We start from the raw sequence: 12,438 nt of genomic DNA, 5'->3' as shown, positions 1-12,438 counted from the left end.
CATGCTGACTCTCCTCCGTAAAATTCCCTTCCTCTCCATTCTTTCTCTCACCGCTTACAAAGAGTCCTACGTAGTCTTCCAGTCCAAGTTCAAAGGTCATCTACTTTGAGAATCTTTTCTAATGACCCAGCCAGAATAGCTCACTTCCTCCTGCATCAGTTATGCAAGCCCTTACAACACCCACTTCACTACCGCGATCCAGTTCTGTCTGTTTCTCCAGGGTGGCCTGCGAGCCTGAGGGAGGCATCATGTCCTGTTTGCCTTCAAATAAATGTTTAATTTGAACTGGAAACCACTAAGTTAGTATTTCACAGAAATATCTAATATTCTGTTTCAGAATCAATACTGTCAAGCACCAGAGCTAGTGACAGAATTTAACTTAATTTTCTCAACTATTTGGAGTATTATCAGCCTCCAAGAGGTTTAGTGACCTATCTGGTGTCTCATAACCACAAAATGATGAAGCCAAATTTTGAACCCAGGTAAAACTTCAAGTCCAGGGGTACCTGGGCAGCTCAGCCGGTTGAGCATTCAACTTCAGCTCAGGTCGTGATCTCATGGCTCATGGGTTCAGGCACTGCATCAGGCTTTGTGCTAACGGCATGGAGCCTGCTTTGGATTCTCTGTCTCCCTCTCTGTCTCTCTGTTCCTCCCTCCCTTGCATTCTCTCTCTCTCTCTCTCTCTCTCTCTCTCAACAATAAAAAACATAAAAACAGAAAAGTCAAAACTTCAAGTCCAGCACTCTCTGCCCTAAACATTTATTATCCGTTCCGATGTACAAGGACAGACACACAGCCATATTCTGGCACAGATACACCCCTTAGTGCCCCACTCCCACGGCTGCCACCACGGCACTCTGCTCCCCCAAACAACACCTTTGAAAGGAAAAAAGGAGACTGCATATAACTTTCAGGTAGCGTAATATGTTGTGTAACGATGTGTATTCTATAGCCAAATTAAATCCCAGATTTAAAACCCAGCTCTGTCCGTATCAAGCTAGGGGCCCCTAGAGAAATTATTCCCTCCACCCCTTCACACCTTGTTTCTTCACTTACAAAGCAGGGATAGTGTGAGCACTGCTCATGGGTTTCTTGTGAAGATATTTAAAAAAGAAACACGAAAAGCATTTAGAACATAACCTGGCATATAAAACACTCAGCAAATGCTGTTGCTGGTTTTAGGCGGAGTAGAAGGAGTATTTGTAAAAGTGACTGAGTAAAACTCTAGCTGGAAAACGTAGGTAATTATAATGCAGGGCTGAAGCTGTGTCCCTGCAGATTCCAATTTTATTTTAATTAGTTAGAAAAAAACATTTCTAGAAAGTACGAAGTATCCCCAGGGCTTTAAACTGGTTAGCAAATGCAACTTAAATTTTTCGTGGGCTTCTGGTGATCCTCTTAGGACCAAGTTTTTGTAGCACTCCCCACATCTAACACAGTATGTATGGGGAAGTCATGATCATTCAGCTTCTGTTTACTCATATATAAAATGAAAATGATACCAGTCCTATCACCCACCAGCATTAAAAGATTCAAATGAAGCAATATGTAGAAAAATTAGTAAGAGCTTTGCAAAAGCCAGGTGGTGGTATCACCATCATCACCAATATCATTCTGAGTTGTAATAAGGTGATATACTGAAAATGATATATGAGATCAATACCAGAACGATAGGTTGGTCATCCTTTTGCTAACTGCCCCAATGGCCAAAATGTTTGCATTTTTCTCTCTTTCCAGAAGTCTCATTCTGGTTAACTAGTGGCATATACTTTTTACCACTGTCAACATGCTTTTGCTCTTCTCAGCTGTATTCAAAGAAAACTTCTAAAGCGTACTGAGACCAGGGCACCTGGGTGGCTCCGTCGGTTAAGCATCCGACTTTGCTCAGGTCATGATCTCGCGGTTGATGGGTTTGAGCCCCACGTTGGGCTCTGTGCTGACAGCTCAGAGCCTGGAGCCTGTTTTGGATTCTGTGTATCCCTCTCTCTTTGCCCCTCCCCTGCTCGTACTCTGTCTCTCTCTCTCTCTCTCAGAAATCAATAAACATTTAGAAAAATTTATAAAAAAAAATAATAAAATAAAATGTATTGAGACTATCCATGCCTCCTAAGCTCAGGACACATTGGAAGCAAATAACTAACCTTGGTAGAACAGCATAGGAAATGTATCTATGAAAGTATTTACTGAGCATATGTCCAACATGCTTTGGGGAATAAAAATGTAACCATCACTGTCTCTTCCTCTGTCTGTATATGTATTCACACACAGTTAACATAATACTTAAGAAGTAAAGTATCAATTTGGCTTCCACTTACAGATTTTCAGTGATGTATAAAACTATAAGCATATGTGGAGCATATATTCTTGTTTCCCTGCCAAATTGTTTCCCCTAATTTTTAGCCATTCTATCTAATCCCATCTGACTCTACCTATGCTAGAAATCTTTCCAATTAATTATGCACAATAGGACAAACACTTAGGGCATATCTACGACATACACACTTGACTGAGGGTGAGGAACACATATGTAAAAACATTCTTCTGTTCTGGTAACATTTTATTTCTAGCCAACGACAGATCCTAATGGATTGGATAAACTACTACCTTTATTCCTATAGCCTTAATGATTGCACCAGAAGTTCCTTTTCATACCACAATGCCTCCAACAAAGCTCAGAAAACAACGGGTAAAGTCTGATCTTAGCAGTAAACTCCCAATCCAAAACTTTATCAAGGTCACATTTTATAAAATTTTTTAAACTGACATTTATGTTTGCATAGCTGTAACATGAAATACACCATGCCTATAAGCCGAGGCATGTAAATTAACAGTCCTGCCTAAAACCACTATTTTTAGCACTGACTGATTACAAAAGTGTCTAAAGAGAGAAGACACAAAAACACAGAGAATGAAGAACTGAAAGCTACTCAGAGCCATGCAAATTACTCCAAAAAATGTCACCTAGAAAATATTTGCTCTTAATACTGTATTTTGTTAGTAAAAATGACATTATAAAGGTCCAACATAACCAAAAGGAAAGTAAGAACAGGAAAACTAAATATGTGTCACAAAACACAAAGGTTTAATATGAGCATGAGAGGGGGAATGATGAGAAGAGCAAGACTCACCAAGATCCCAAGAGTGAAAAGTGAGTAACAATCCCAAGAAGGGAATAAAAATGGCTAATCAATCTATAGCCTCTCTGGTAAATGGTGAAATTTCCAATGAAAAAGGGTGGCATTTTTCCCCTATAAAGTTCATTATTCTTTTTTTTTTTAAGACAATGACATCTGTGCAGCAAAGGAAACAAGTGAAAAGACAACGGAATGGGAGAAAATATTTGCAAACCATTTATCTCATAAGGGTTTAGTATCCACAATATATAAAGAACTCCTACAACTTGACAATAACAAAAACAAATAATCCGATCAAAAAATGGGCAAAGGATTTGAACAGACATTTCTCTAGATAAGACATGCAGATGGCCAACAACCATATAAATATATATTTAAAAAAATGCTCCACATCTCTACCATCAGGGAAGTGCAAATCGAAATCACAATGAACTATCACCTCATACCCATTAGGATACCAGTATCAAAAAACAAAACAAAACAAAACAAAAACAGAATAACAAGTGTTGCTGAAGATGCGGAGAGATAACCCTTTCAGCCGCCCCTGTCCATTTTTTGCACAGCCCCCCACCCCCAGCCTTCACTCTTCCTTTTAAAATAACTGTTGGTGGGAACGTAAAATGGTTCAGCCACTCAGCCATATGGAGAACAGTATGGAGGTTCTCACAGAATTAAAATTAGAATTCCTATATGAATCAGCAGTTCCATTTCTGGGTGGGACAGCATAGGAAATGTACAAAAAGAATGAAGAATTGCTGTTCAATGGGTACAGGGTTTCAGTCATCGATATGAACAAGTTCTAGAGATCTGTTGTACACCAAGCTACATATCATTAACAATAATGTGCTATATACTTAAATATGGTTAAGACAGTAGATTTGATGTTTTGTGTTCTTTACCACAATTTAAAAAAAAAAATGAAAAAAAAAAAAAACAACAACAACAATGACAATTATGTTTTCCAGAAAGTAACTTGGCAACAGGAATCCAAAGTCTAAACATATTCACATCTTTGAGTTGTTTCAGGAAATCTATTTTAAAACAATTTACCTTAAAATATTCTAACAGCTGAAATGGAAAGTAATCCATAGTCCAGCAAAGAAACATCTAAATAACCATCAACTGGTGAAGGGGTGTGGTCATCAAAAATTATAGTGTGGAGAACCTTGTTTAAATGATCTGTTAACCTTCTCATTATTTGGTAGTATTCAAAACAGAACATAAAACTATGTATGGCATATACAGTTCGACCATAATGAACATATACTGGACATTCAATAAAGAAAAAGATGAAATTCTAATAGAGGAAAGAAAAAAGGGGTATGGGAACAGGGAAATCAAGAGGGGGAGGGAGAAAAGCTATACCAACAGGATTTCTGTTGAATTTTCATCTAGACAAAATGATTCCAATGTCCATTTGGAAATGAAATCTGGCAAGAATAGCTAGGGAAAAAAATCTAACAATAAAAAGAAAAATAGAGGGGTGCCTGCTGGTTCAGTCAGTGGAGCATGTGACTCCTGATCAGGGTCATGAGTTCGAGCCCCATGTTGGGCATGGGGGCCTACTTAAAAAAAAATAAAGGAAAGAAAGAAGGAAAGAAAGAAAGAAAGAAAGAAAGAAAGAAAGAAAGAATAAAAGAAAAATAGAATAATCAGGAAAGACCAGTCCTTCCAGATATTTTTGCATAGTATGAAGGTACAATAACTTAGTTTAGTTGCTGGGGATGAACAAAAATGTAAAAAAGAAAAGAATACAGGAATTTAGTATATGACAACAGTATTATTTCACATCAGTAAAGGAAAGATCCATTATTCAGCGACTGGTATAGGGTACCTGAGCAGCCAATGGGGGTATGATGGGGTTAAGATTCATATCTCACACTTTTTGTCAAAATAAGCTTCAGATGGATGAAAGATTTAAATGTAAAAAAAAATGCGCCACCTGGGTGGCTCAGTCGGTTAAGCGACAGACAGATTTTGGCTTAGGTCATGATCTCGCAGTTTGTGGGTTTGAGCCCTACATCGGACCCCACACTGTCAGTGTAGAGCCCGCTTGGGATTCTTTCTCTCCCCCTCTCTCTGCCCCTCTCCCAGTCATTCTCTCTCTCTCTCTCTCTCTCTGTCTCTAAATTAACTTGTAAAAAATGTAAAAAAAATAAAACCATAAAAACAGAAACTCAAAGTGAGGAAGGCATTTCCAGGAATGATTCAAAAGCTATAAGCTAAAAATTAAAACAGCCATCAATTAGTATTTCTCCTTGGGAAAAAATCATTATCAAGTCAAAAGAGTAAAGACAGGGGTGCCTGGGTGGCTCAGTCCGTTAAGCGTCTGACTTCGGCTCAGGTCATGATCTCACGGCTCGTGAATTCGAGCCCCGCGTCGGGCTCTGTGCTGACAGCTCAGAGTCTGGAGCCTGCTTCTGTGTCTCCCTCTCTCTCTGCCCCTAACCCACTCACGTTCTGTCTCTGTCTCTCTCAAAAATAAATAAACATTAAAAAAAAATTTTTTTTAAAAAAGAGTAAAGACAAACTAGGAAAAAAATACATTAGCAATTCATATTGTGGACAGAGGGCCACATTGTGCAAATGGAAGAAACAAAAGACAACACAACAGAAAATTTGGCAACATATAGGATCTGACATTTCACAGAAAAGGAAATCTAAATCTTAAACTTACCAAAAGAAGTACAACCACCTTTGTATTAAGAAAAATATATAATAAAAAAAAAGAAAAATATATAATAAAACCTATGCCAAGAAACCTCTGTTCCGTGTAAGATCAGCGAAGATGAGAAAGTGCGACAACACCCACGCCGAACGGTGGAGGGAAGCGGATGCCCACATGCCTTCCACCGAGCAGGATTCAGCACCATCCGAACTGAACAGTCACATTCTTCTAAGAATTCTTCCTACAGACAAACTGGCACATTTATCAAATGACTTGCATGCAAATTTTATTTGCTGCAGATTTGTTTAATAGCAAAGTATCAGGGAAAACCTAAATGGCCATCGACAGGGAACAAGCCAAATACCACCTATTCCGCTACGGAACATGGCACATCTACAAATAGCTATTAAAAATGAAGGAGCTCTATATAACGTTATGTTGAATAATCTCTAGAACATATACTGTATTTAAGTGGAGGAAGTCAGGTGCTAAAACCATTTGTATGCTACCATTTATATAATACACACACACACACACACACACACACACATATTTAAATATAAGTGTATGTATACCTACGTGCATAGAATCTGTCTGGATGGACAGAGAAGAAACTGGTAAAATGGTGGCATTGCTACCCAAGGGAAGTAGCCTGGGAGACAGGAACAGGAGGAAGATTTACATTTTGCAAACTTTTAGTCATTTGAATTTTGATCAAATGCTTTAATTACCTGGTTACACTAGTCACAATTTTGGAGAAGTACATTTTTTAAATATATTGAGTTTTTATAAAAGGAGTTATAAAATGAAATGTTCAGGACCGCCTGGGTGGCTCAGTCGGTTGAGCATCCAACTTCAGCTCAGGTCATGATCTCAAGGTTCGCCGGGCTCTGTGCCGACAGCTCAGAGCCTGGAGCCTGCTTTGGATTCTGTGTCTCCCTCTCCCTCTGTCCCTCCCCTGTTCCTGCTCACTCGCTCTCTCTCTCTCTCAAAAATAAACATTAAAAAAAACGAACTATTCACAGCTACCTAAGAGTATTTTTAAATTATTATTATTTTTTAAGCTTATTTATTTTGAGAGAGAGAGGGTGCATGCGTGGCAGACGGGCATAGAGTGAGGGAGAGAGAGAGAATCCCAAGTAGGCTCCAAACTATCAGTGTGGAGCCTGACACGGGGCTTGAACCCACAAACCAAGAAATCATGACCTGAGCCAAAATCAACAGTCAGACACTTAACTGACTAAGCCACCCAGGTACCACAAATTTAAACGTTTTTTTTTTAACTTCCACTAAACACTGAGTCATTTGATCCCTTGGATATTTTTCTCATAAACATACATTGCTACGATTATGGTTTCTGTATACCTGGTATCCACCTGGTTCAAATAAAATTTGGGAGGGTCTCAGAAGAGGGATTTTACAACAGTCGACAATTAAAGCAGAAATAATGAGCCCCAAAGGAAAATAAAATAATCTTAGCCTACAACAAAAGGATCAGTAACACATAAATTCAGGGGATTTTGCTGTTCTTTCTGGTTTCGAACTATGAGTATATTTGTTTTTATTGTGTGCATAGACTATTCTGTTTTGAGATCTTGCTAAAAGATCACAACCCCTCCTACCACTCAGCTTTTGCTCTAGAGACCCGGCAGTCTGCTGCATAAAAATAAATGCAGGAAGTGAATTGGAGCTAACAAATCAGCTGATGACATTAGCACCATATGGAAAGCAAGACTGGACCAAAGAAACACAGAACTGGGGGGGGGTCAAACCCTGAGATTTGTGACCAGACCCTTAATATTGTTACCCACTCATCTACATTTGTTTTACTTTAAAATCAGTGACATTCTGGGGCGCCTGGGTGGCTCAGTCGGTTAAGCGTCCGACTTCAGCTCAGGTCATGATCTCCCAGTTCATGAGTTCGGGCCCCAGGTTGGGCTCTGTGCTGACAGCTCAGAGCCTGGAGCCTGCTTCGGATTCTGTCTTCCTCTCTCTCTGCCCCTCTCCTGCTCACGCTCTGTCTCTCAATAATTAATAAATAAATAAATAAATAAATGTTTAAAAAAACTTTTTTAAATAAAAACAAAATAAAATAAATGACATTTCACTGTTCTATTATTTCTAAGGCATAATTATAATGCTGAAATTACAGTGACATATCATTGGGTCACTTTTCTTGTAGTGTTCTCCTCTCCCAGGTTTTTGGCCCCCAACAACCTTCCCTCACTGCCTGAAACAAAAGTTTTGGGTGGGCTTGTGTGTGTGTGAATTCAAACACAGATAAAATGCACTACTGTCTAGGTCCCTGCCGCTTCAACAGACTAGCGCTAAACTACAGGTTATTACTACCATAAGGGAGTACTCAAGTATAAATATTTATTCAGCACTATAAAAAGTAGTCAGGTTTTTTTACACAATGCATGCTCTAGTTAGCATGCCATGCTGCACTTACAAAGTGGGAACTACCACACACATTAAATGTGCTATGCCGGGCTTAATGTGTAAAGAAACTCTTGAGAGGCACTATGCAGTTTAAGGTATGTTTCAAATTGATTAATGTGGACTGGGCTCTCAATATAAGCAGAATATTGTGTTCAAAATCTGGGCACAGGAGAAGATGGGGAAAATATTACAATCTGAGCCAGGTACTGAGGAGTATTAGAATACATCATATAAAACACAAGGAAAACTGTTCTAAAACTTTAAAGTTCTGCTAAATATAAAAAGCAGCAAAGGATAGATTTTGACAACTTCCTATAAGGAAGGTCTAAGGAGACATTTTCTTTTTTTTTTTTAATTTTTTTTCACAGATCTTATTTTTTTTTTTTAATGTTTATTTATTTTTGAGAGAGACAGAGACAGAATGCGAGTGGGTTAGGGGCAGAGAGAGAGGGAGACACAGAAGCAGAAGCAGGCTCTAGGCTCTGAGCTGTCAGCACAGAGCCCGACACGGGGCTCGAACTCACGAGCTGTAAGATCATGACTCGAGCCGAAGTCGGACGCTCAACCGACTGAGCCACCCAGGAGCCCCTAAGGAGACATTTTCAATAGAGAAATGCAGTGAAGACAAGACATGGGGCATTCAATTTTCCATCCAGAGTCGGACAGACAAACGTGACAAACTCCAGGCATACTAAAAAGTTAAACAAATTCTAAAATGTTCTCATTTGGCTTTAAATACTTTATGAAAACTCACAATTCAAGAGACAATCACAGGGTTTCATAAACTGTATGTCAGCCACCACTGTTCCGTAGTGAACATGCAGGTTTACAAACCCAGGCTCCTCCTCTTTAAGTCGCCTCCTCAGAAGTCTCCCTACAGATTCAATGAAGATGGAGTGATCCACTCCGCTCGTTCAAAACCCTGCATGTACATCCACCCTCCAAGTCCAACACAGACTCACCACCAACTTTCTCCGCCTAACCGCAGAGTTCTGCTCCTTTAAAATACTGAGGGACATACCAGGAGTTAGGAGTAAGTGGGTAGCAAGAGAGGACATCAGAGGCTCCAACAGCTGGAAGGCACTCTTGGTCACTTTTCCTTTCCATCCTAGGTAGTCACCAAACATTTCTGAGCATCTACTTTGTGCCACGGGAACATAAAGATGAAAATACAAAAGAGACAGGAAGATGGAAATGTAAGGACAGGCCACGTGGCTGCAACACAACAAAACTGAGTGAGCCACCTGACCTTCCCGAGGCAAGTGACTCATCTTTCATACTAGGCTGAGCCTCCAGACTCCTCACTTTAAGAGGATGGATTTCCTTTGCCCTCGAGGAATAACAATTAAAAACAAGAACTAACATGACCCACCGAAGAAAACATCTTAAAGTTAGAAACAGAGATACTCCTCTTATAAGCCAAAGAATTTACAAAATAGGTCTTAGACACACACAAAACTGGTCCCACAAAAACCACACTAAGTGCATCAGGACAGAGGTACTAATGACTGTGATTCTCACCAGCCAAATTAAAATACCAAATCTAGTAAAATTAGTCACTCCATTCACCTAAGTCAAATACAGCTACTTAATCTAGTTTGACGAGTACCAAACACAGCTATTCTAAAAACACCATTATGTTAAATACGACAATGTAAGGCATACACAAATATGCACGTTGACATGTTTGACACCCCCAACGTCCTCTTTTAAAAGACAGAATAATGCTGACTTACATGGTGGCTCCTGGCCTTCTCCTAACAATACATTTAAGACCTGAGACCAGCTTTCTGACTCAAACATTTAAATACCTATCATGTTCAAACACCAAGGTTACCCAACCATGGATAAAGATGAATGAACTACATGCTTCTAACCTCAATAAGCTTAAAATCCAGACAACATGTGTGCATACAGATATACACATATTTAATATATATTATGTACCGTATATTATACATATATATCTATTACATATTGCACATAACTTTATAGTATAAGCACTCATATGCTAAGTGTGAGATCAATTGGACGAGTGTGGAGAAAGGAAAGGTTGGAAGGTTCCAAAGAGTCCTACAACTTATCAAAAGTAAAATACAAAACAGTATATATGGAATACGGTTTTATTTGCATTAAAAGTATGCATAAAGATAAATACAAAGAGTAATAAACAAAAAGAAAAAAACGAAAACTATTGTGTCTGAACTCAAAATGTGAGTAATTCCTATCCCTACTTCCTAAAGTTTACGTTAATATTGTTACCTTTTTGGGGTTAGCACTTATGTATCTTTTAAAAAGTGAGCCACGCATCTGTATTATAGTTATTGGGTTATTATCAACAGAGATGAAGCGATATATAAACATTTAGTATTTAAATCTTAAAACCATGCCTTCCTATATACATCTGGCTTAAACAATGATTCCACTGGAGACAATTTCACTTGAGATAGTTTTCAGAAACAAGTGCATCCAAAGCGATAGTAACAAGACTATAGGGTCTTATCTTGATGAGTAAAAGAAGACCTTTACTACGGAAAGCTCCCTTCCCCCCGCGCCGCGCCAATAACCCCATAAACAACACACCACAATTTGGGGACACCTCGCATGTTACGTATCTACGTCCAAAACCATCGCCATAGGATCAAACGCCACCAAAAATCCTAACCACGTAAACTACAAGACGGCAGAAAGTCTCAACGCTGGGGGAGTCGGGATGGGGGGAGGAGTCATGTTCCCATCCTGAGCAGCGAAACCACCCACTGTCGTTGGATCCTCAGTTTCCACCAGTTACAAACAAGATCTAGCTGTACAGTACTCCCTTCGCGCTGCCTTCTACCCAAAGCGCATCACCGTCGGCAGCCCTGGCTCCGTGAGCCTAGCGCCAGCCCCTTCGCCTCCACCCAGAACCTTCTTTCCCTCTCTCCCCACCTCCTTCTCTGTCTCTCTGTCTGTCTCTGTCTCTCTCTCTCTCTCTCTCTCTCTCTCTCTCTCTCTCTCTCACACACACACACACACACACACACAGCCGCGCGCGCCCGTGCGCGCGCGACCCCAACAGCCCGCTCCGCCCGCCGGAGCCGCTCCCTGCGGCTCGGCCACACCAGGATGTCAGACCCCGATCAGGGAGATGCAACTTGAAGAAGGCTCGGCTCCCGCTGCGGCGCCGGCCGGGGACACTGTGCACCTGCTCCGGCGCCGGGCCGCGCGCAGCCCAGCGCCGCGCCCGACCCCGCGCCTGCCCGGGAGACGCCGCGCCGGCGGTGCCCGCGCCCTCACCTTGCTCGCCGCGGTCCATGTCTCCCGCCCACCGCCTCGAGTCCTCTGCGCCTCCGCCGACTGCAGCCCGTCCCGCTCGGATCGCACGCACGCCCGCCCGCCGCGCCGCACCGCGCCGCGCTCCTCCTCGCCTCCGCCGCGACTCCCGCGAAGTCCCCTCCCCCGGAGGCGTCGGCGCGGCGGCGCCGCCCGCCCTCGGCGGGGAGCGCTTTCCCGGGGCGTCACCCAACCACCTGACCCGGCCGACCTGTGCGCTCGGCCACGTCGGCGCGGCGGGCGGCGCCGGGGCGAGGAGGGCTGGGCCGGCCGGTTCGCTCGGGTAGGAACTCGGCTGCCAGGGGGAAGAGCGGGGTGGCGCGGAGGCGGAATCAACCATGGAGGCTGCGTGGAGACCGCTCGCGAACCCGGCTGGCATTGGCGTCCCACCCTCAAGTTATTTATAATATCAAAAGTTTCCCCAGGCATTGAAGATGCCCTTTCTCTGCCTTCCCGAGCACCTGCTCCTGTGTACTACTGAGTGGAGACACTGGAAGGTTATCAGAAATGCCAATGGCTCCTTTTCCCTCTGAGTCTTCATAGGCTCCTCTTGTCAAAACAATATCCTGTGACATCTTCAATAACTAGGTCCAAAACAGGCAAAGGGGGGGAAATTACAAAGAATCTCTCAAAACATTGTGTAGTCCTGTCTTTTCACAGACAGTGAGTGTTTTTCGGTGACAGATTAGGAAGGTTTTCACGTAATAACTGTTTTGAGTGCAGAATTAAAGCCAACATTCTGAAATGAATTAAATTAACCAAAGGGCAGAATCATCAAAGGGGATCTTTTGAAAATGTATTTTGAGGTTTCAAATTCACTGATCAACACAGTTTGAAGCGTTTGAAAATAATACTTTTATTATTACTGTAACAATACTTTTA

At 41.6% G+C, this 12,438-nt stretch overlaps 1 protein-coding gene across 3 annotated transcripts in view; it reads right to left on the bottom strand.

Annotated features, from left to right (window-relative positions):
• TPD52 (tumor protein D52) overlaps positions 1–11,950 on the bottom strand; it is a 111,032-nt gene extending 99,082 nt beyond the window's left edge. For all 3 annotated transcript variants that reach the window (XM_027064335.2, XM_053208720.1, XM_053208721.1), the window contains exon 1: positions 11,521–11,950. In XM_027064335.2, coding sequence (XP_026920136.2) covers positions 11,521–11,935 — 415 coding nt within the window. In that variant the 5' untranslated portion in view covers positions 11,936–11,950. The remainder of the gene's footprint in view (positions 1–11,520) is intronic.
• Positions 11,951–12,438: the final 488 nt, after the last annotated feature.

The sequence above is a fragment of the Acinonyx jubatus genome, chromosome F2, assembly GCF_027475565.1.
Source record: "Acinonyx jubatus isolate Ajub_Pintada_27869175 chromosome F2, VMU_Ajub_asm_v1.0, whole genome shotgun sequence".
Taxonomy (NCBI): Eukaryota; Metazoa; Chordata; class Mammalia; order Carnivora; family Felidae; genus Acinonyx; species Acinonyx jubatus.
This window is presented reverse-complemented; position numbering and strand designations above follow the sequence as displayed.